The sequence below is a fragment of the Echinops telfairi genome, unplaced genomic scaffold (assembly GCF_000313985.2).
Source record: "Echinops telfairi isolate 266 unplaced genomic scaffold, ASM31398v2 ScPeMD7_7467;HRSCAF=8505_0, whole genome shotgun sequence".
Classification (NCBI taxonomy): domain Eukaryota; kingdom Metazoa; phylum Chordata; class Mammalia; order Afrosoricida; family Tenrecidae; genus Echinops; species Echinops telfairi.
The window spans coordinates 8,781,112-8,801,388 of record NW_022111367.1 but is presented as its reverse complement, the minus strand read 5'-3'; the positions used below and the strand labels follow the sequence as shown (position 1 = coordinate 8,801,388).

At 49.8% G+C, this 20,277-nt stretch overlaps 1 protein-coding gene across 1 annotated transcript in view; it reads left to right on the top strand.

Annotated features, from left to right (window-relative positions):
* DOCK9 (dedicator of cytokinesis 9) overlaps positions 1–20,277 on the top strand; it is a 215,185-nt gene that overhangs the window by 137,822 nt on the left and 57,086 nt on the right. The window contains exons 34-38 of the mRNA XM_045283765.1: positions 6,185–6,318; positions 8,649–8,763; positions 13,641–13,707; positions 15,464–15,511; positions 18,220–18,287. Of these exons, the coding sequence (XP_045139700.1) occupies positions 6,185–6,318; positions 8,649–8,763; positions 13,641–13,707; positions 15,464–15,511; positions 18,220–18,287 (432 nt within the window). The remainder of the gene's footprint in view (positions 1–6,184; positions 6,319–8,648; positions 8,764–13,640; positions 13,708–15,463; positions 15,512–18,219; positions 18,288–20,277) is intronic.

Sequence of the window (20,277 nt, the reverse complement as noted above, 5' to 3'; positions counted from 1 at the left end):
CACCATTGCAGGTTGCGGATGAAACTGGGGCACTGCAAACGGGCAGCCCCATGCTGACCACCACAGATCTGCGCTCTGACCCTTCGTCCCCCGTGTCTCGGTGGGTATTCCCAGCCTCCGACCGCGTGGGGCCCTTGGAAAGAGGAGAAGCGTTAACTCATGCAAATTCTTGGAGCAGGAAAATGCTCAGTCAACACTAGCTGCTGCCGCCTGCCCCTCGCTTAGTCCTCTTGGCCCTGCTCTGCCACCTGCCCTCCCACCACTCTGGAAGTGCAGAAGGGGCGCTCTTTCAGCCGTTTGAGATGCTGGCTTTCAAGTCAGGCAGGCACGGCCTGGAATCGGCAGACCCTGGGATCGTTCATGTTGCTGTGGGGCAGGTGTTTATTTCCCCCAGCCTCTGTGTCCACCTCACAAAAGCCCAGGTGCTGCCGTGGGGAGGGACAGCGAGGGGATGTTGTGTCCTGTGCTTGGCGTGGTGGCAAACACTAGCGATTCTTTTCACGGTTGTGACAGTTCTCACATAGGCAGTTCCCTGAGATTAGTCACCTGGCATCTTATGTGGCCACTGCCAAATGTTGCACCCCATAAAACAGAACCCAGTGCTTCCTAACAGAGCTTCCTCACCCCCTCCCCTTCTCCCTCCTGGTATCTACTAGCAAACTAGCCTCTTTCTACATTTGCCTCTCCCAGGTAGTGGGCATTGGTAGGCTCGTACCGTGTGAGTCCCCTCGGCATGGTTTCCAAGATTCACCCATGCAGTGGGGCTGCCGCTCCGCTCCGCGGCTGAGCAGTATTGCATTGAGCGCCTAAGCCACATCTTCACACACTGCCGTACAGCCACTGCTTCCCTTCCCTCGTCGGTTCCAGCCTCTCCACCTCTCTAGGCCGTTAGAACAGGCGCAGGTCTCTGGCCTGCTCCATGCTCTGTGATGTTCTCTCTGCAGCCAGTTGGACAAGCCCAGGAGCCCTGTGAGAATCAGAAAGCGGCATCCTTTCTGGCCAGCAGTCTGTCAGAAAAGGTGCCACAGGAGGAGCATCCAAGACTGGGCTCAAATGACCAAACCGGGAAGAGGGGAGTTGTTCATGCCTCTGACGCTCTGCGTCCACCCGGAATTCACCTTGATAGGACTTGGGATTCCTTGCTGTCGTTATCATTAGGGGCCAAAGCTTGGGTGAGACGCACCTTAGTCCTCGAAGTAACATCCCTGCTAGTCAATACTCTAAAGAAGTCTTGAGGAGGAAGCCCTGGGCCTGCCGTGGTTACGCATTCATGTACAATCCACAAGGTCAGCAGTTCAAAACCACTAGCTGCTCCTCAGGAGAAAAAGAGGACTTTCTATTCCTGTGCAGTCTCAGAACCTTACACGGGCAGTTCTACCCTGTCCCCTCGGGCCCCTCAGGCAGCATGAACTCCAGGGCAGTGGTTTCGAAGAGGTCTGGGACAGCACATTGACCCAGTGCAGCTCGCTGTTGGACCTCGTGACTGCCGCCGCCACGAGCATCGGTCGTGGATCCAAGCAAGATGAAATCTCGACAGCTTCCACCTTCTCTCCGTGTCTCAGATGTGACCTGCTGGTCCAGTTGTGGGGGGGTTCCTTGGGAACTTAGAAGCTGGGCCATGTCTCGAGCAGGACCTGGATGTCACAACACGACATTCATTCCATCTCGTGCCTTTTGTGGTCCAGTGACAAGATGCACTTGAGACTCCCTGAGTCCCTTTTAACTTGAGTGTCAAGAATAACACCCGCTGTTCAAAGAAACTCACCCCCCAGGCTTATTCATTCTCCAGCTTGCTCTCTCTCTCTGTCTGTCTGTCTGTCTCCCACATCCTTCAGAATAGAAATCCTGTTGGATTTGGGATTTGTTTGGCTGTGTATAGTCTCAGCAATAGCAAGAGGGTGAAATTGTCTTAGAAAATACGCATCCAGCCTTGTTCCCTTCCAGGGAAGCCTCTAGTTCGTATCTTCTCGGCATCAGAGGCCCCTCAACGTGCACCCTGGGCCGGCGCGTTCTGCTCCCTGCGCTGTCCAGAAGAAACACGTCTCCACACTTAATGAGAATGAGGCCTCACCATTTTGTTTTTAATGGTGCGTACGGATGTCTTAAGCCGACTGGAAAACCTTAAGCCTGTGGAAAACCTACCCTGCGATTAGGATCCTTTTACGAGGCAGCATTCTTGGCGACAAGCTCCTTTCCCGCTGTCTTGCGTGTTGCATGGGACTGTCCCCAGGAGCCCCTGATGGGAAGACTGGCGGAATGTCTTTGCATTTGAGGTGGTGGTGGTGGTGCCGCCATCGAGGCCGATCCGACTCGCGGTGGCCCAGTCACCCGGCAGAGCTGCCCCGGAGAGTTTCCTCTGCTGCAATATGGATTCGAGTTAGGCACTGAGCCAGTGTACTAAACGCACGCACACAGCAACAACTTGTTCTGTAAGGGTGTTGATTTTGATTTATTGCCCTGCCATCTGTTAGCCTTCGGATAGTTCTGGAATCAAGCCTGAAACGCTGAGAATTTTTCGGGTCAAGTATGACTTCCCGGAGGACCACTCTCTCCTAAGCTCCGTGTCACTTGACACATGCATTGTGAAGTTTGCTTCTGTGACTGGCCTCACACTTTGGTTATAATGCTGTCGCGCTCTCTCGGAGTGTGGACAAAGGCTCGTGCACACCTGCTTCCCCACGGCGGTCTTGCATTGGGGGTCCGTCCCGAGGGTTGCTTGTTCCAGCGTCACCCAGAATCTCCCACCCCCAGCTGGCTTCCCGCACGCCCAGTCAGTGTCAGGGAGGGTGGCCCATACACAGGAGTACCGGGGCCTGGTTGGTGGGGTATCGTCGAGCCGTCTGACCCATCGTGACCTGTGTGTGCAACAGAAGGTAGCACCAGTGGTCCTGTGCCAGCCTCGTGGTCATGTTTGCGCCCACTTCATCTCGGCAAGGGCCCTCCTCCTTTCTGCTACCCCTCCACTTTGCTAATAAGCAAGACGTCCTTGCCCCAGGGACCGCCACGTAGCGGGACTGATTTACCATGTCGGTGTGATGAGTCTTCTGAGGTTAAACGGCCTCTTGACCTTGAGAAATTAAGGCTTTCTGCCATCCTCCCTTCAAATTAAAAAAACAAAACAAGCCAGTTAAGAAGTATCGTTGGCGTGACTCTGGGGCTAGCTATTTACCAAACGGAAAGCCTTATGGCAGGGTTCCAGATCAGGACAGTTGGTTTGCAGAGGAAAACCAGCATGTTCCACGGTGCCAGGTGAGGAAGGCCGTGCTGACAGCTCGGTGACCACGGTGCCCAGGAGGTCCTCGTGGCATCTGCACAACAAGCCAGGCTTGTGCGGCAGGGATATGCAAGTCTGAGAGCTGTTTTTCATTATGTGCTTAACTGGAACCTTATCTAGTTAGGCAGTCAGTCTGCTACCTTTAAAAACCCAAGGCAGGTCTGTCTTCTATGGATCTCACAGGTTTTATTTCCTAGTTATTGCAGAAGCTCCCCAACATTCTTGGTTCATAGCACCTTTAAAAGACCTCACTGTCAGTTTTTCCATGGCTCCCCAGGCAAAAAAAAAAAAAAGCAAAAAACCCCAGCAGATGTGGGAAAGGTAAAAGGGACTATACCTGTGGATATGTGTAGGCTTGGCAGAAGCTATTCCTGCATAGATGAGGTGTCAGAAAGTGTGTAGAAACTTCCATTTCATTAATCTCAGTTTTTTTGCGAACATTCAGAAGCCCCCTCATATGTGCTACAATTCTCACTCACTACCATCAAGTCCGTGCTGACTCACTGTGACACTGCCCCAGCCCCCGGGTGCGTTTCCAACCATGTACCCAGTTACAGGAGTAGCAAGCCCAGTCTTTCTCCTGTGGAGCTGGTGGTTGTGAACTGCTGACCATGCAGATCACTGCCCAGTGCTTAACCACTACACCATCAGGGCTTCTTTGTACTACGGTTAATTGAAGGGATAGAGTAGCGCATACAACAAGACAACGTTCTGAAAATTGCTTACCTAGAACCTTGAGGGAATGGGTCACTGGACCTGCAGACTTAGGACCATGGTCTCAGGGGACATCTGGATCAATTGGTGTAACCTGGTCTGTCCCACATGCTGCTTCAGCAAAAGGCAGCGCAGGCCTGAAAAGCTCTGAGCGCCCACCTGGATGCAACTGCTGCTATCTCCCTCTTTGGAGCCAAGAAGGGTAAAGGAAATCAAAGAGGCAAGGAAGCAAGGGCGAATGGACCAGGTGACTCTTGTCTCGGCCTCCACACTGCCGTGACTCGAGAATGCTTAGGTGGTGCCCAGCTGCCGCACACGACTGCTCTGACTGGAGTCACAAGAGAAGGGCCTGGCTGGAATGGGAGGAAAACGTGGGACAAAACTCAGAAGCATAAAAACGGCCAGATTGACGACTTTGAGAGAGACTGATGGAACCACTTAGATGCCTTTCAAGCCTGGTCCAACTTCCAACCAAACAGTAGGCCTATAAAATGCATGCCAGCAAGAATGCACTCCTCAGATCTGCATGGAGAGCAGAAGAACGCCATCCACCCCCAAATGAAGCTCGCGATGCTGGCAGGAGAGCCGTGAATGGAAACACAAAACAGGGAGGAAGGGGGAGCAGTGCATTTATACCACGGGGGTTACAGTCGATGTCATCAAACAAAATGTGCACGTGGAAAAATGAGTTGGCTCTGTAAACTTCCACCCACGCCACAAGAACAATTCTGGTTATTAGGTAGGCAGGTCCAATAACTTGATGTAAGTCCTCCTAGCCCATCCCTTAGTAGCCATCTAAACAGCAACGCACGTGCATTTTAAAGGGACTTTTCCTTCTGCCTTCTTCACTGGGAGAAAGACAAGGCTGTCTGCGTTACAGTCTCGGGAGCTCGCAGGGACAGTTCTGCCCGGTCCTGTAGAGTCCCTGGGAGTCAGCCTCGGCTTGATGGCTGTGTGAGGCTGGGCTGGCTAGAGAAACCAAATCCAGTGCCACTCATACGCGTGTAGGAAAAAGCTTTGCATCAAAAGTAAGTTTATATCGAGAAAGCCTCCCAGCCCAGTCCATCTCAAGTCCTTACGTCTGACACTCGTCCACAAGCCCCTTTTCAGACTCACCCAGCCACATGCAACGATGCAGAGGCACAGTTGATGCACAGTCGCATGGATGCAAGGTTGACGGGAATACCGCAGCATTCCGGCTGCTCTCAGGGTGTCCAGCAGCAGGAAGGTGAAGGCAGAGGGGGTGGGGGTGGGGTTTCCTGAGCCCTCCTTATCAGAAGGCCACACCCACAAGGAGGCACCATCAGGCTATGGCCTGATTGACAGGTTGAATTCCACCCCTACAATTTTAAATATCGTTAAGTCGACATGAAATTATGGAACTACCACAATGGCATTAGGTTGTGCCAACTTATTTACTAAATCGATGCGTGTGCCTGTTGGGCACTGCACAACTTCTTCAAACTCGAAGTCAGATTGGGCACCGCTACCCCCATGTCCTGTTCCTTGCTGATTTCGCCCAGCGCTTGCTTTTTACCCGGGCAGCCACCAGACACGCTTCACAAAAGCATCGTGTCCTCCAAAGGAAAGTAGCAAGATCTCACGTTGAAACTGCAGGTGGCCGGTCGCCCTGTGCTTTCCCTGAGATTGTCAGCTCTCCCACGACACCCCTCTGAGTTCACAGGGCACCTTAGCGTGGTTTTTAGAGTGTTCTGGACGTACTGGATAGCTTCCCATTTTCATTTGATTGTGTTAAGCAGGGTTTTTTTTATTTTATTTTTCTAAGTCTTAGCAATCTCAGGATTCTAATAAATCAATTGACTTGTACACCCAACTAAGAGGCAACTGCTGGTATCCCCCTATTTCTAAGTCTTGTATGTCTTAATATCTCAGAGTAAAGATTAATTTGTATCTCTTTATGACTATATTCATTACAGCTGGGGTAATTGAATGCAACTCTTGGGCCAGCTTCCTAAGAGAAATAATAATAAGTAACATATACTGTATATACTCATGTATAAGCCGAGTTTTCAGCACGTTTTTTAATGCAGTTTTTGTGGTAAAATTAGGTGCCTCGGCTGGTATTCAGATCAGCTTATACCCGAGTGTATGCGGTAGTTCCTCTTAAAGTTTAATACTTACCAGAATGTCGATCTGTCTTACTGCAATTTTGGTCTTGATTTAATTCCCACTTAGCTTCTCCATACACAACTTCAACTCCAAACGTCAACAGTGTGAGGAGTGCTGACTCGAGAGGAGCCCTCGTCAGCACAGATTCGGGCACCAGCCTTCCAGAGAGGAGCAATGAGAAAAGCAATTCCCTGGATAAGGTGACTTCCTTGCTTTTAACTAATAGTTTTCGCCTGACGTTGATGTCTTCTAACGCTTAAGTCGAACCTTTAACCTACGGGGCCATTTAACCTACAGGGCCACGATGCGTCCACATCAGCTCAGTGGCTGAGTTTGGTGTGGGCTTCTGGAGATGATTACTGATGATCTAAAGATGGGCCCATTCCCTGGATCTCCCTGACTCCAGGTTCCAGGAGTTCAGATTGGGGTCGTGTGTACCATGGGGCACCTTAAGTGAATGGTTCTAGCAGGTTGGCCAGGCTTGGCATCATCACCGTCTTCTTGCTGGGAGAACGCTCTTTGTAGGCAAAAGAGTCTTCAGTCAAAAGCCAGTTCCACAGAAGAGGACGTGATCCACTGTTCCTGCTACCCTGTGTCCCCCAAAATAAGACAGTGTCTTATATTAATTTTTGCTCCCAAAGATGCGCTAGGTCTTATTTTCAGGGGTTGTCTTATTCCTCCATGAAGAAGAATACGGTACACATTTATTGTTTTATTAAAAGATATCTCGCACTTCCTGTCTGCTCTGGCTGCACTGCGGCCAACAGTGAGCTGCGCTGCGGCGCCCGCTGTTACAGTCCATAGTCCAGAGTTACGGTAGCTTCGGGGGGCCTTATTTTTGGAGGGGATGCCTTATATTTCAGCCAGAGGCAAAACTGTAAGTAGGTCTTTTCGGGGGTGTCTTACTTTCAGGGAAACGGGGTACCTCCCTTCTCTCTACCAAGGCACCCCCTTTGTGTTCAGTGCCTCCTCTTTTTGAGAGAACTGGGGCTCGGACTACGTAGGACTTAGTGGGGACGGGAAAGGCCCATGGCAGGTTGGTATCTTGGGTAGCGTTTTCTTAGGCAGTTTAGCACGCAGTTTCCCCCGTTCACCAGTGGGCAGGTGAGTGATTCGAGGACGCGTGCCCAGGTCTCAGCACCTAGGACAGCATCCTTCCCTATGAATCCGGTTTGTCATCTCACTGCTCTGAGGCAGGGAGCTCTGACTTTACCACTTGTTGCTGTGGCCCCTGATGGAGGTGTGTCATGATGTATTTAACTTCTGACCCTAACATGCCTCCGCGTGGCAGAGGGAGAAGCTACTGAGGAGGCACTCTGCTTGCGTCGTACGCAGCGCCGGAGAGGAGGCGGAGAGCTGCCAGTCGGCCAGGAAAAACCGGGTCACTGTGGACTTTTCCCTGCTCACCTTGCCACCTTTGTCAGAGGAGCCTTTGCATGCTGCACCTCCCCTCTCCCCGCAAGAAGTACTGAGTTCTCCCAGCAACGCCCCTTACGGGCGGCACACCTGCACCACAGTTTTGCCACTAGTTGCACCCGCGTTTCTTGCTTAACGGGAGAAAGATGGACTGACTACCTCTGTAAAAAGTTACAGTCTCGAGAACTCACAGGGGCAGTTATAGCCTGTCCTGTAGAGTCGCTGTGGCGTTGACTTGATAGCAGTGAGGTTTTTTGTTTTCTGTTTGAGTCCCTTGAAATCTCCATGCACAGTATTTAACCTGATCACTGTGGATGCGGCTTCATTTGCCTGACAGCGCCTTGGATGGAGGCGGCCCCATCTAGACTCCCTTAACTGATCTTTTGGCTTGGGATTTGGTTAAAAAAAAAAAAAAGAGAATTTCTTGATTTCAATTGGAGATTGAACTCGAAGGGTTTTAAAATCTCATGGATTGTTCTGTGTTTTGGAAAACATATACTCTTTAGACCCGCAGGCCAGTGGCTTAGTGGCAAAACCCCTCTGACCCCAAGTTTCCTGGCGTTTGCAGTGCTGAGCTAAGCTGATGATGGAGCGGCCTCATCGCTTAGGATTTGGGATAGTGCTGTGCTCTTTCTTCCTCTCGGGCACCTGCTGGTGGTCTTTGCCTGCGATGTCCACAGATGGCCACATGGTTCCCCGAGGGTGTGGGTAGACTTGCCGTCTCTTCTGTATCCTTTCTGGGGGCGGGGGGTGGGGGTGGGGGGTGTCCTAGCACACATGTGTGTTTGGGGTTTTCTGCATGCAGTTTTCCTTGACATTTTAGAACCAGGCTGATCACCAAAATGGTGGTTCTCCGGTGTGAAAGGTTTGTGCCTTCTGGCTTGTCCTGGCGAGAGGTATTCAAAGAAGACACACCAGTGCTTCTGTGGGGCTGCATTTGTCCAGTCTTTATGTGAAAACCTGCCTGTAGTTAACTGCAAATAGATTGCTCCCAACTTCCAATTGACAATGATTTGACTCAATCCTAAGAGTCTTTCTTTCAGAGGAGAAAAGTGGAACTATAATCTTTCCGTTTGTTTCTTGAGGAGAAAAATCACCTGCATTTTCTTTTTAGCACCAGCAAAGCGGCACTCTGGGAAATTCGGTGGTTCGGTGCGACAAGCTCGACCAGTCTGAGATTAAGAGCCTGCTGATGTGTTTCCTTTACATCTTAAAAAGCATGTCTGATGGTAGGTGAAAAATGAAGATTTTTGTTTTATGTGTTTTATTTTAGGAACTTTCTAAAAAGATATCTGTTGGCATTTTAAATTTTTAACTGCTTGCTCATTTACTCCATGCAGAGTAGATGTGAGAGAGCAAGCGAAGTTCTGTGGTAGAATTCCCACCTGCCTTACAGAGGGCCCAGGTTCAGGTCCTGGCCAGGGGACTTAATGTGCATCCACCGCCCACCCGTCACTGCGGCCCTGTGCTGCTGTGCTGCACCCAGTCTCAGGGGAGATATGCTTCTGAAAACCCAGCCACTAACAACATCATGGCTACGGTGGTCCAGCCCCATTGTGCCTGGGGCCACCAGGAGCCAACTTGACGGGCAGCTCACAGAAACAATAGAAATCAATGCCTTGGTTGAGAGCAGTGTTTCCCAACGTGGGCAATACTGACCCCTAGTGCTTGGGGTGGGGAGAGTGTTACAAAAACAGATACCTATACTTTATCCTGGATTATGACTATGGTACAAAAATATTTCATTGCCAGCATGGTGTGGGATAATTTTTTTTTTTCTTTTCTCACAAGAGGAGTTGCAGGCCAAGTAAGTTTGGGGACCTATAGTGCAGGAAAATATTTCTGTTCTTTGTTTTATTTTTGAAAATAAGCTCTAAAATGTGAATGGGCTTATTTTTAAAAATTCATATTAGACTTGAGCCTGCCATGTTAGCTAAAAGAGACAGAAGCAGATCATTGAAATAGCTCTTAGTTGTCCAAACAAACTCCTACCTACTGGCAACGTGGCGTAACTGTATTAGGCAATTATTCCTATTAGAAAAGTGCCTTGTTGGGGGATCCACACACGCCTTCCATTTAGACTGCGTGTAAGGCTTTACCTGGGAACATGACTGTGGAAGGGCTCGTAGGAGTGCTGCTGTAGACACTCACCCTGTTTCATACGGACCCCCCCAACAATTAATGCTTTAGGAGCTCTAGGGAGAAAGACGGGCTGTCCACTCCCGTAAACAATTACAGCCTCAGAAACTTGTGGGGCAGTTCTACCCTGTCCTATAGGGTCACTCTAAGGCCGCATCGACTGGACGGCAGTGAGTAGTGTCAGAAGGTGGTTCAGTTACACACTAGAGTATGAGAGTTCAAACTCACCCCAAAGCGCCTGTTGGAAGACAGGCTGAGCGTGGAGTTCTCAGAAGGTCCCAGACGGCAGTTACACTCAGCCGCAAGTCGCAGCGGGCGTCAGCGGGCTGATGCGTCACCCATAAGGCTGCCAGGCGTGCAGGCAGGACAGTCACAGCTGGGGTGGTGTGACAGAGCCAGCCTCTTGCAGTTTGTCTAAGTGCAGTGTCAAAGTGCTTCTCTTGGTCAAAAGTCCTGTCTCACTTCGCCTGCAGCAAATTAGAAGGTAATCTGTGAGCTTCCTTACGGTCGTTGAATTAACACGAGCTCTTGTTGACACCAGAATGCTGTTTCTGAAAACCAGAAGGCCTCTTTTGCGGCTTTCCTTTGGGGGCGTGGATGTGGGCGCTCACAATCTGCTGGGAGGGAGTTCTGCCCTGCTCAGTGTGTCTCTTCCGTGCCGCACTTCATTTCCAGCAGGGTGAGCAGCCTGCCCTTGTCACTGGATGCTGGGACCATCCTGGCCTTCAGATGCATAACTAAACCGTCACCCCCCCCCCCCCCCCCCCCGGATTATTCTTTTCCTTTGTCACGTAGTTACTTTAAGCTATCCACTTTTAAAAAGAGCAACTCAGTCACTTTTTCCTTTCTGAAATGTTATCCAAATACAAATGTACAGAACACTTTCTAAAAATATATTTTTAATGATCAAATTCAGAGTCTTCCTATAAAAGTAAAAAGTTCTAAACATTGCCATAGGATAGTGACTGTTAACCAGAGGTAAGCCCTATTTTTTCCTTTGTGTAAAGAATATCTAGTTTTAAACATGGAATCTGAGATGTGACGAGACAGTAACTGCTTTGTAAAGGCCCTGTAGAGTCAGCCCTTCTGAAGGCCAATACCCACATTGTATGAATGCAGGCCCCGCTGCAGTAGTTTCTCAGTATCTTTGGGGGTTTTTTGTAAATGCCCTCGATGTTATTAACAGTTTCCTTTATAATTAGAATGAGTGTGTGTGTGTGTGTGTGTGTGTGTGTGTTTTGAAGATATTCTCCCCCCCCCCTCCCCGCTCCCAAAGTCTTAATTATTTCACCTTTAGGTTAAGGTGACCAGATTTTAACATTGGTAAAGCGGGACACCACTGATAAAACTAATATCCTGGCAAAATAGCCACATGGCAACCGAAAACCGTATACTACCCTAGCTTGTCATGTATTCTTTCCAAAAATCGGGACTTTTTAAAAATGTCGTGGGACGCGGGGGAAAATTGTTCAAAATCTGGACTGCCCCGCCAAAAGTGGGATGTCTGGTCACCTTACTTTAGGTGTAAAAATCTAACTGTAATTGATGCATGGGAGTGGCAGGCTTTCAGAGAACATTTGCCCAATGACCAGAATTCGTTAGGCTGCAACTTTATAGGCTCAAAACCACCAGCTGCTCTGAGAGAAAGATGAGGCGCTTTCCACTCCCGCAAAGAGCTGCAGCTCGGAAACCCACAGGGGCAGTTGCTATGCGTCCGCTTGGTGGCAGTGAGGGGTTTTTGTTTGTTTGCTTGTTTTTAACTTTATAGCAACTCTTTCTGCCTAGTCTCTCTCTCCAGTCCCGCCTCCCCCACTTCAGAGCGAGATATGAAACGTGCCCCTCTGGTGGTCCTGGGATCCCTCTGTGCCCTAGATGGCTCTTACCGCAGAGCTTGGATGGAGGTGTGGTTTTTGCCTTTTGACCAACCACACTCCAAAAGAAACAAAGGGTGTGCCTTGGTTCACACCGTCTGTCTGCTACAGTCAGGTTTTAGCCCCACCTAATCCTGTCCCTTAGTAGAGCAGAGCACTGTCCTGAATGGGAGATAGCACAGGCACAGAATCTAGCACCTCACAAGGCTGGAAGACCGGACAGATCACATCTCTCATGGTGTGTCAGGCAAAAGGCGAGCAAGCTTGGCTTGTATTTTAGAGCTGGGATTATGGCACAGTTATCAAAAAGATAGGTGCCAAGTAGTGGGACAGAGGGGTCCTTTCAGTGCTTCTGGAAGGCACCATTTTCCATAGACATGGTGCCCATGCCTCCCTCTCTGCAGAGCCTGGGTCTGCGTCTTTCACTCTCCTAAGCCACTAGCCTGAGAGGAGGCCAGCTCGGTGCTGCTTTACCAGCTCTCAGTCCCCGGTGCCGAGCGCTCGCGTTCTGCGGGGTGGGCCACAGGGGTCTGCAGTCGGCCCACAGAGCTCTTCAGCACTCATGTGACTTTTGGAGTGCTCACTCACTCGGATGACCAGCCACATGTAACCAGAATCCATCCTGCTGGGTGCTAAACTCAAAATTCGAAACAGTGGTGTTTCCGACCCACCCGCGTTTCTGGTCTGAGACTCCAGGCGTGGTTTTCAGAGTCAGATGCATTTGGATTTAAAGCCCCATTGAGCTGTGGTTCCTGAGGTTGGTAACTGGGAAGATTCATGACTAGCTTCTCTTGCCTTAGTTAACTGGTGAGAGGGGACTCGGCCTGTCTCGCTGAGGACCGCTGAGGGTGCAGTGATTACATGCTCCACTGTTACCCAGACGGGCAGCACTTCAAACTCACTAGCCATGCCCTGGTAGAAAAGACCTGATGATTGGCACTTGTAAAGGTGACAGCCCGGGAAACCTTGTGGGGCAGTTCCACTCTGATCATGGGAGAGCTCCGAGTTAGAATCCACCAGAAGACACACAGCAGCATCTCTCACAAGATTCTAGTTCGGAGTAAATGACTCGGTGTGTGTGAACTCAGGACCACCTAGTGCAGAGCCAGGTACGTGAGAGATGCACAGTAAATATCCCTCCCTCCTTCCCTGCCTGCGGCTGTCCTTGACAGTGTAGCTGGGGAATCTGTGATGTGCTCACACCTTCATGAGCCACCAAAACCCCTGCAGCTACGCTCCTGTCTGCGCCCCAAAGAAATTGCTTTTTCCCTAAGACATGTGCCTTCACCTGCTTCTCAACATCTTCATAAGGTGGTAAAAGGCAAAGCGACTTCGACTGTTAAGACTTTGTGCAATACTAAGTGGTTTTCACAGAACTGTTAAAGAATGGTGCCTTGGCTACCATTACTGAATAGAAGATAAAAGATTCTTGATAGAAGATTCCATAGATCAAAAGGTGGAAAATGTAGGACAGAATTTTCATTTCTCACAGATTCTCGACTTCGTGGATCCATGGAGCCTGAAACTATTGACCTGAGATAATCTTTAAACCTTAAACCAAGAATACCCCCCGAAGTCAACTTAAAATCGAACTAGTTAAAAAAAAAAAGGTCAGTTTGAGCATTATACACTTTAAGTATAGAATCAGTTTAATAGCAGCAACTCAAAAGAAGAGATGACAGTCTTCAGGGCCTTGTAAACGGGAGGAAAATGACTAAGAAAGGAGCGTGAGGACGGTGGTTCAATTCCAAGGATGCCAATATTGCCCCTGAATTGTACACGTAGGGACTGTCGAATGAGCATGGGTTTCACTGTGTATATTCTCAACAACACCTAAATAAATTGAGTACACAAAAATATAATATGGGTAAGTTAAAACTTGCATTTCTCCATATCGTACTGGTGATGTTGTGATGAAAGTCAAGGTCAGGTGTTCAAATGTAGATTCTTTAACTTAAATGATCCTACTGGCTGTTATCAAAGACAGATGAGTCTCTATGGCTTGATCAGTCTTCCCATTGCAGTAGTAGCTGAGTCTCCATAATGTGCATAGCACACACCATGCACATCTGACCAGATCAATGTTTATTTTCTAGATGCTTTGTTTACGTATTGGAACAAGGCCTCGACGTCTGAGCTGATGGATTTTTTTACGATATCAGAGTGAGTGGTTTTTTCTTTCTTTCATTTCCTTTGCTTACTGCCTTTTGATTTGCCCTGCTAAGAAAGAGGAAGACACTGCCTCCTTGAATTAGGAATGTAGTTAGTGTCATTCATGACCACACCCTCACGCTTCTCCATATGACCCTGACACCTGTTCCCAATGGCCACGACCCAATGGGCCAGCCTCCCAGTGCTGCAGATATGTGGCTGTAGCGCTGTGGTGGCTGCTTATGTGCATAAGCCATTGTAATAGCATAAAATATATTTACTGAATTGGGTGGGTGTTGTTGTTTTAAGTTGAATATAACTGAAGCAGATGTAGAAACTAAGTAAAAATGGCTATAATTTAAACACATTTGATAAGAAAAGTGAAATCTTTCAAATAAACCTATATTATCTCACATTACTTCTGTACCCTAGTGGTGGAATGATTACACAGTGGGCTGCTAACTGCAAGATCGGCAGTTCAACACCACCAGCCACTCTGAAGGAGAAAAAGGAGGATTTTTACTCCCATAAAGAGCTAGAGTCTTAGAAATGCATAGGGGCAGTTCTACCCTGTTGTATAGGGTCACTGTAAGTCAGCATCAACTCCATGGCAGTGAGTTTGGTTTGGGTTTTTGGGGTTTTTTTTCTGCTTTTAGAAACAGGTCCGCAGCCCCTTGCCAGAACCAGATTATTTTCCAAATTCGGTATTTCTTAGGTTTCTTTGAAACTTTTGAATTTACATATAGAGTGGATTATATGTTATCCAGCAGGGTTTCAGGCAGCACGTTTATTATAACTGCGGCAAAAGATACGATCACTCAGTAATTGGACAAATGACAAGAAATAACGTTAGGTCTGTTGGCTTGATGTCTCACAGTCTGGACCCGAGTTTGCCATCAGCTAATGTCTTTGCACAAACTCTGATGGAAACCTGTCGTTTCCATTGCTTCCTGAGACTGTGGATGTGAGCCCTTGACCGGGTTTGTTTTAACCCCTCAGGACGGTGCCCTCTGCCGCGTGTAGGAAGGGAGTGTCCTGTCGTTGAGGTAGAATCAGCACACAAGGAACTCGCGGGATATGAGTTGAACTGTGGGTGGGCGCCACCCCATGGATTCTCACTCACTCATGGTGGCCCCATGTCACGGAGTCGCGCGCCCCACTGCGTTCCTTGGCTCTGAATCTTTAGGGAAGCAGAGGGCCGGCGGAGGAGCGACTGGGTCTGTCTGAGCTGCCAACCTTCTGATTAGCATGACAGCATGCCCAGACCCACTGCCATGGGGTTGATGCTGTCACAGGTTCATTAAATAGATGACTTTTAAAAAAGAAACTTCCCTTTTTTGTCTTTGTGGATATATTAAAACAAAACACACACACCCAAAAACAAACAAAACGATACGCTTGTGATCTGTCAAGGACCAGTCTACATACTTGAACCAAAAGAGAGGGTCCCTGGCCTAACTTTGAGTCAAGAATAAGCCACATGCTTTCTGAGGTCAACGGCCTAGGGCTTAACCTCCAGACTCTGAGCGAAGGAAGGACTCTCATGGTGCTGAGTCGTCCTGAGCGTTTCCGGAGCAGCCGGTTACAGAACTGATAGCAGCAAAAGGCGAGGCCGCCCCTGTTAGCCCTGCTGGTGAACACTGTTCACGGGGTGCGCGGTAGACGTGAGAGTGTATGGATTTTCATGTGGATGGCTTTAAGCAAGACAACATGTTGGAATTAATATAGTCTTCACACTTCTCCTGACTCCTCTCCTTCCCGCCTGCAGAGTCTGCCTGCACCAGTTCCAGTACATGGGAAAGAGATACATCGCCAGGTAACGTGGGGCGGGGGTGTTCTGGGGGAAGCGTCCTGTCACCGGCTCCCCCTCCCTCTTGGCGTTATCATTGGATCCCAATGTGTGGGAATTGTCATGTGTGGTGATTGGCAGTTGGAATTCACAGGCACAGCATGAGCACAGTTGGCAGGCGTCTGGACCGCCGCCGCAAAAATCTGGGAGCATCTGCAGCCCTTCTGTCTCATTTTCGCTCACACGCACCTCTCGGGAAACGCTTCCGCAGTGGCCCGTTGCCACCCTTCTACGCTTCTGTCCAGATTCCTCTCCATGCTCTGATCATTGTGTCTCCACTTGCTCTTCTCAGCGAGCTGTCCTCCACTGGCCCATTTCCAAAAGTCATTCTCACCATCACCCTGCCGCACAGACACCAGCCCTCACGTCTCACCCCCGCCTTCCTTGCTTACTGAAGGCCCTTTCCAGCCCTCTGCATTGGTTTGGAGTCCACAAACCTTCGTAAGTGAGCTGCTTCTCTGACAAATCTCTTGGCTGAGTGTCAGGAGCCCTAACTCCCCCCTCAGGACCACACACCCTTGCTTCTACTCTGAATTCAAGGGGAGCTCGATCCCCCGGCTGCTGGGGCCCAAACAGCCTCCCCCGCCCGCCCCCTCCCGGGAAATATGTCCTCAGAGTGCATCTTGTCTGTTGGTTGGTTGGCAACAGACAACTGCCCTGTCACCACTCAGGGTGTCTGTGTTGGTTTACATTGCCTGTGTTGTGAGTCCTTCCTCCGTGTTATTTATGAGTGTTGGTCTAAGTATCATATTTTCCACTGATTGGCTTTCAGTATTTCAATGATAAGTAAGCTTAGATTTATGTTTAAGAGAAACTTAAATTTCATGATAATTGAGGGCATTGTCTCTCTCATCATAATTCTGTTTTGTGGCAATCAAAGACGAAACCCAAATTTTTTTTTCTAAACAGACTTTAAAAAATATGAAGACTTGCCTTCTATATTAGCATTTTTGTCTGGGGATATTTGAGAAATTTTCAGAATTACATTTTGTGTTAACAACTAAAATATGTCTCTCCTCAAAAAGCCAATTTCGGGAAAATATTTTGCTTTTTCCATCTATTAATGTGTATTTAAATTTTTTTCACTTAAATTTGGTGGCACTTAACATTCCCTACACTTGACTTTTTCCCATTATACCGGCAATTTGTAAAATCTGACTTTTGAGTACCAAATGCAAGTATCTCCAGGGCGTCCATACACCATTGCCGCTCGTGATTTTACCTCATCTCCTGACTGTCTCCGACAGCGTGTCAGAACTGAAAGGCACTATTTGGGGGCGAGCTTCACACCCTTTTTGCCACAGCTGGCACCTACATCACAAGATGGCGTTTGGAGACTAGTGTGCAAAACAGAGTAAAACACCTCAGAGCTTCAAGTGGCCAATGTGGGAAGCTGACAACTTCTGGCCCCACAAAGTGCTTCAGAATTGGGTTTTGTGAAGCCGTTAGCTTTGTTGTTTTCAACGGATACAAATTGTAAGGTTAAGAAAACCTTCCAACTCACACAAACCAAAATCCAGACTCGCTGCCGGCACTCTTTATGGGAGTAGAGGACCGCACCTTTCTCCCTTGGAGCCGCTGGTGGTTTTGAACTGTGGACCTGGTGATTAGCCCACCAAGCAGCCAGGGCTCCTGACTCGCCGGCGTCCTGCAGATACTTGCATCTTTCAGCGCACCATCTGGCCGCCTTGAAATGAGGAAGGCACCCGAGGCGGGCGTGGACAATGGCGTGGCTGTGGTGTGCTGCTCTGAGAATTGCTGTGGTCGCTGCTGCACGTGGAAAAGGAAGCGGAAACCCCTTGACTCTAAGTTTTGTCCATGTTGGCCATGTAGACGGCTGAGTTTCCTAAGCACGTGTCCCCTTGGGAGCACTCGGCAGCTTGTTGTGTGACCACAGTCGTGCATGTCCTGGTCCTCCACACAATAACAGACGACGGGGGTGGCTGGCTCGGGCGCGGGGACAGGTGCGAGGCCACGCTGGTGCCACTCGCTGTCTGCTCCGGTGACGGTACACAGTAGGAAGTTTGCTGTCCGATTGCTAACCCAGTTCACTTTTCTGTTTTCTTCACTTGGCTGCTGACAAGTTTAACAAAGGGGTTGGCGCCCCCTCCTGCCTGGGTAAGAATGGAGGTGCTGACACTGCCCTGCTAACGCTCCCCTCTGCATGTTTGTTTCTTGTGGTTGTTGTTGCTTGCTTGTTTGGGGAGGTTGGGAGGTGGTTCCCAGTAAAAACATTTTTTTGTTTTTGGATTTTTATAACCAAGAGAATCCCAAAAAGGTTTGCCATCTTTTGACCCTTGTCAGCACGGTAACCTTCAGGGCCACACCAGTGGCGGCTTGATGATGGGGGGGTTGTGTTTCGTTTTTGTGCTTTCCTACGTGGGAACGGTCTCTGTGCTTGGGCTTGTGTTTTGCTTCTCTTCTGTCCGTGCACATCTTTGGGCTGTGGCCAGGCTGGCCCATCGTCGCCCCCTGGCGCCCCCAGAGCCACAGGCGGGCTTGCTGCTCAGTTGCGCCCCCTCCTGTTTGTGCTGTGGCCACTTCACTAACGCTCCCCGTGTGACCCGTTTAACTTTTGCTCCTATCCCATTTCACTCACATTGCAGGAACCAGGAGGGGTTGGGACCCATAGTTCATGATCGAAAATCTCAGACATTGCCTGTTTCCCGTAACAGAACAGGGATGATGCATGCCAGATTGCAGCAGCTGGGCAGCCTGGATAACTCTCTCACTTTTAACCACAGTAAGTCCCATGACATACCATCGTAACAGCCAGCCATCTCAAGCGACCTCCACCCGGGCAGCGCCCCAGGCACAGCAGTGTCACCACCTTGGTTTTTCCTTCCAGCTCAGAGCGAGAGGTGAAGCGCTCACGGCAGCGCGCCCTTCCCGGGCGGAGAGCACTCAGCACCAGGGAGTGGCAGAATGTGGGCCTGGCCAACTACGGCACCAAACCTAAGCATTCTGGACCTGTGCCATCCCCCTCACCCCTCGGCTCACCACTTTGACGGCCTAAAATTTAGCCACTTGGTGGCCAAGCATTTAAACGACTGTTTGAGTTCCTGGTCTGTGGCCAGTGCCTTCCGGACGTTTTGCTTGTCAACGTCTGGCTGGAGGGGGTTGGTTCTTTTCCTCCCTGACCACTCCCGAGGACACCTGGCCCCGAGCCTGTCCCCCAGTGGCACGCGTGTAATTGGCCAAGCGTCCGTGTTCTGCCACTCCTGCCCCGAATGTCTGCCAAGCCTTAATGGACCGTGCACCCTAATGTCCTTGAGCCGATGTGGAGGGTGTGGAAACGCAGCCAATAACGAAGTGACTTTTTCTGTGTTTTCAGTGTGAGAAAGATATCAAGTGTGCTTGGGATTTCTGTAGACAATGGTAAGATTTGATCAGGTCGAAGTCTGCTCCTGAGCCCGCTTCACCTGCAAGCCCAGACCTCTTTTCTCCGCTCGCCTTCCTAACTTTGGGCTTTCTAACTCCACCAGAGAGATTCTGCCAAAACGTGGGCGCAGAGGTCTGGTCCCCTCTCTCTCCTTAGTCACCACAGGGGACGTGGCGCTGTGTGCTCTCTCTGGACCATCCAGGGGGCCATCTTCTCGCGTGTTTCCCCGTGCTCAACAAAGCGGGAAAACCCACGCAATACTAACGTGCGGGTGGTAAGCCGCAGTGGGGCCATTCACAGTCAACCGCCTTTCTCAGAACCATTCCATCTCCTCTCCCAGCAAGGCAGAGGGGAGGATATTTAATCTAGCATGTTTTTGTCCTCATCCCGAGAAAGAACTCCTTTAAATTCATGGCTGTCACCATCTGCCCATCATTTCTACCTGTGGGAGTCCCATTCCCTCTGACTTGCACGCCGCCTTCTTCGCGTGGGCTGCCAGGAAAGGCAGTCTCCCACGGCCCTGTATCGAGGATAGTGAGAAGGATGAAGCGTTCAGATTACAGCCGCATTCCACCCTCCCACCCCAGCAGAGGTTAATGCAGTTGGTAATGTCGCTCTGTCTAAGATTGGAGGCCCAACGTTAAGTCGGCGGCGTCTTGTCAGCCTGCCGCTCCCTGAGGGCCCCTCGCACACTGCCGGCTCTGGGCCCTGACAGTCCTTGCAGAATGCCCTTCAGGGGCAGGTCCAGCTGCAACTAGTGATCTATCTGTTTTCTTTTCAGCCTCCTGTCTTGTGGGGTTGTTTGGGTTTTTTTCCTAGCCAGAGGGTAGAAATCAAGAAAAGCAAGGCGTTTTGTTATTTCTCGTGTTCTCTGTGCCACACAGAGATGAAATCTTTCACGATACACAGAACCAACAGGCAAGACCAGTTGCCGTGGAGAGGGTTCTGACTCTTGGCCAACCCTGTGTGTTGGACAGCTGTCCGAGGACAGCTGTGCTCCAGGGGATCCCTCCCGCCCCCGCGCCCTGGGATTCCCATCCCCCGCCCTCTCCATAGTTTTGTCTTTCAACTTTTCTAGGGTAGTTTGCTGATTTTTCAGACCCAGAGGACCAGCCTTTTTTCCAAACCACACGGGGCTCATTTGTTCAAGCAAATGCCTGAACTCTGACTGGCATTTAAAAAAATCACACGCACTCAAAGGCTCCTGCCTCTGAAAATGATCATGGAAGGAGGCACAGAACACAAAAACCAAAGGCATGATCCACGCAGGAATAAATAGTTTCACCGCACTAAGCACCTCCCGATGCAAACCGATTTTGCAGACGGGGTTTGGATTGGAGGGGAGAGGCAG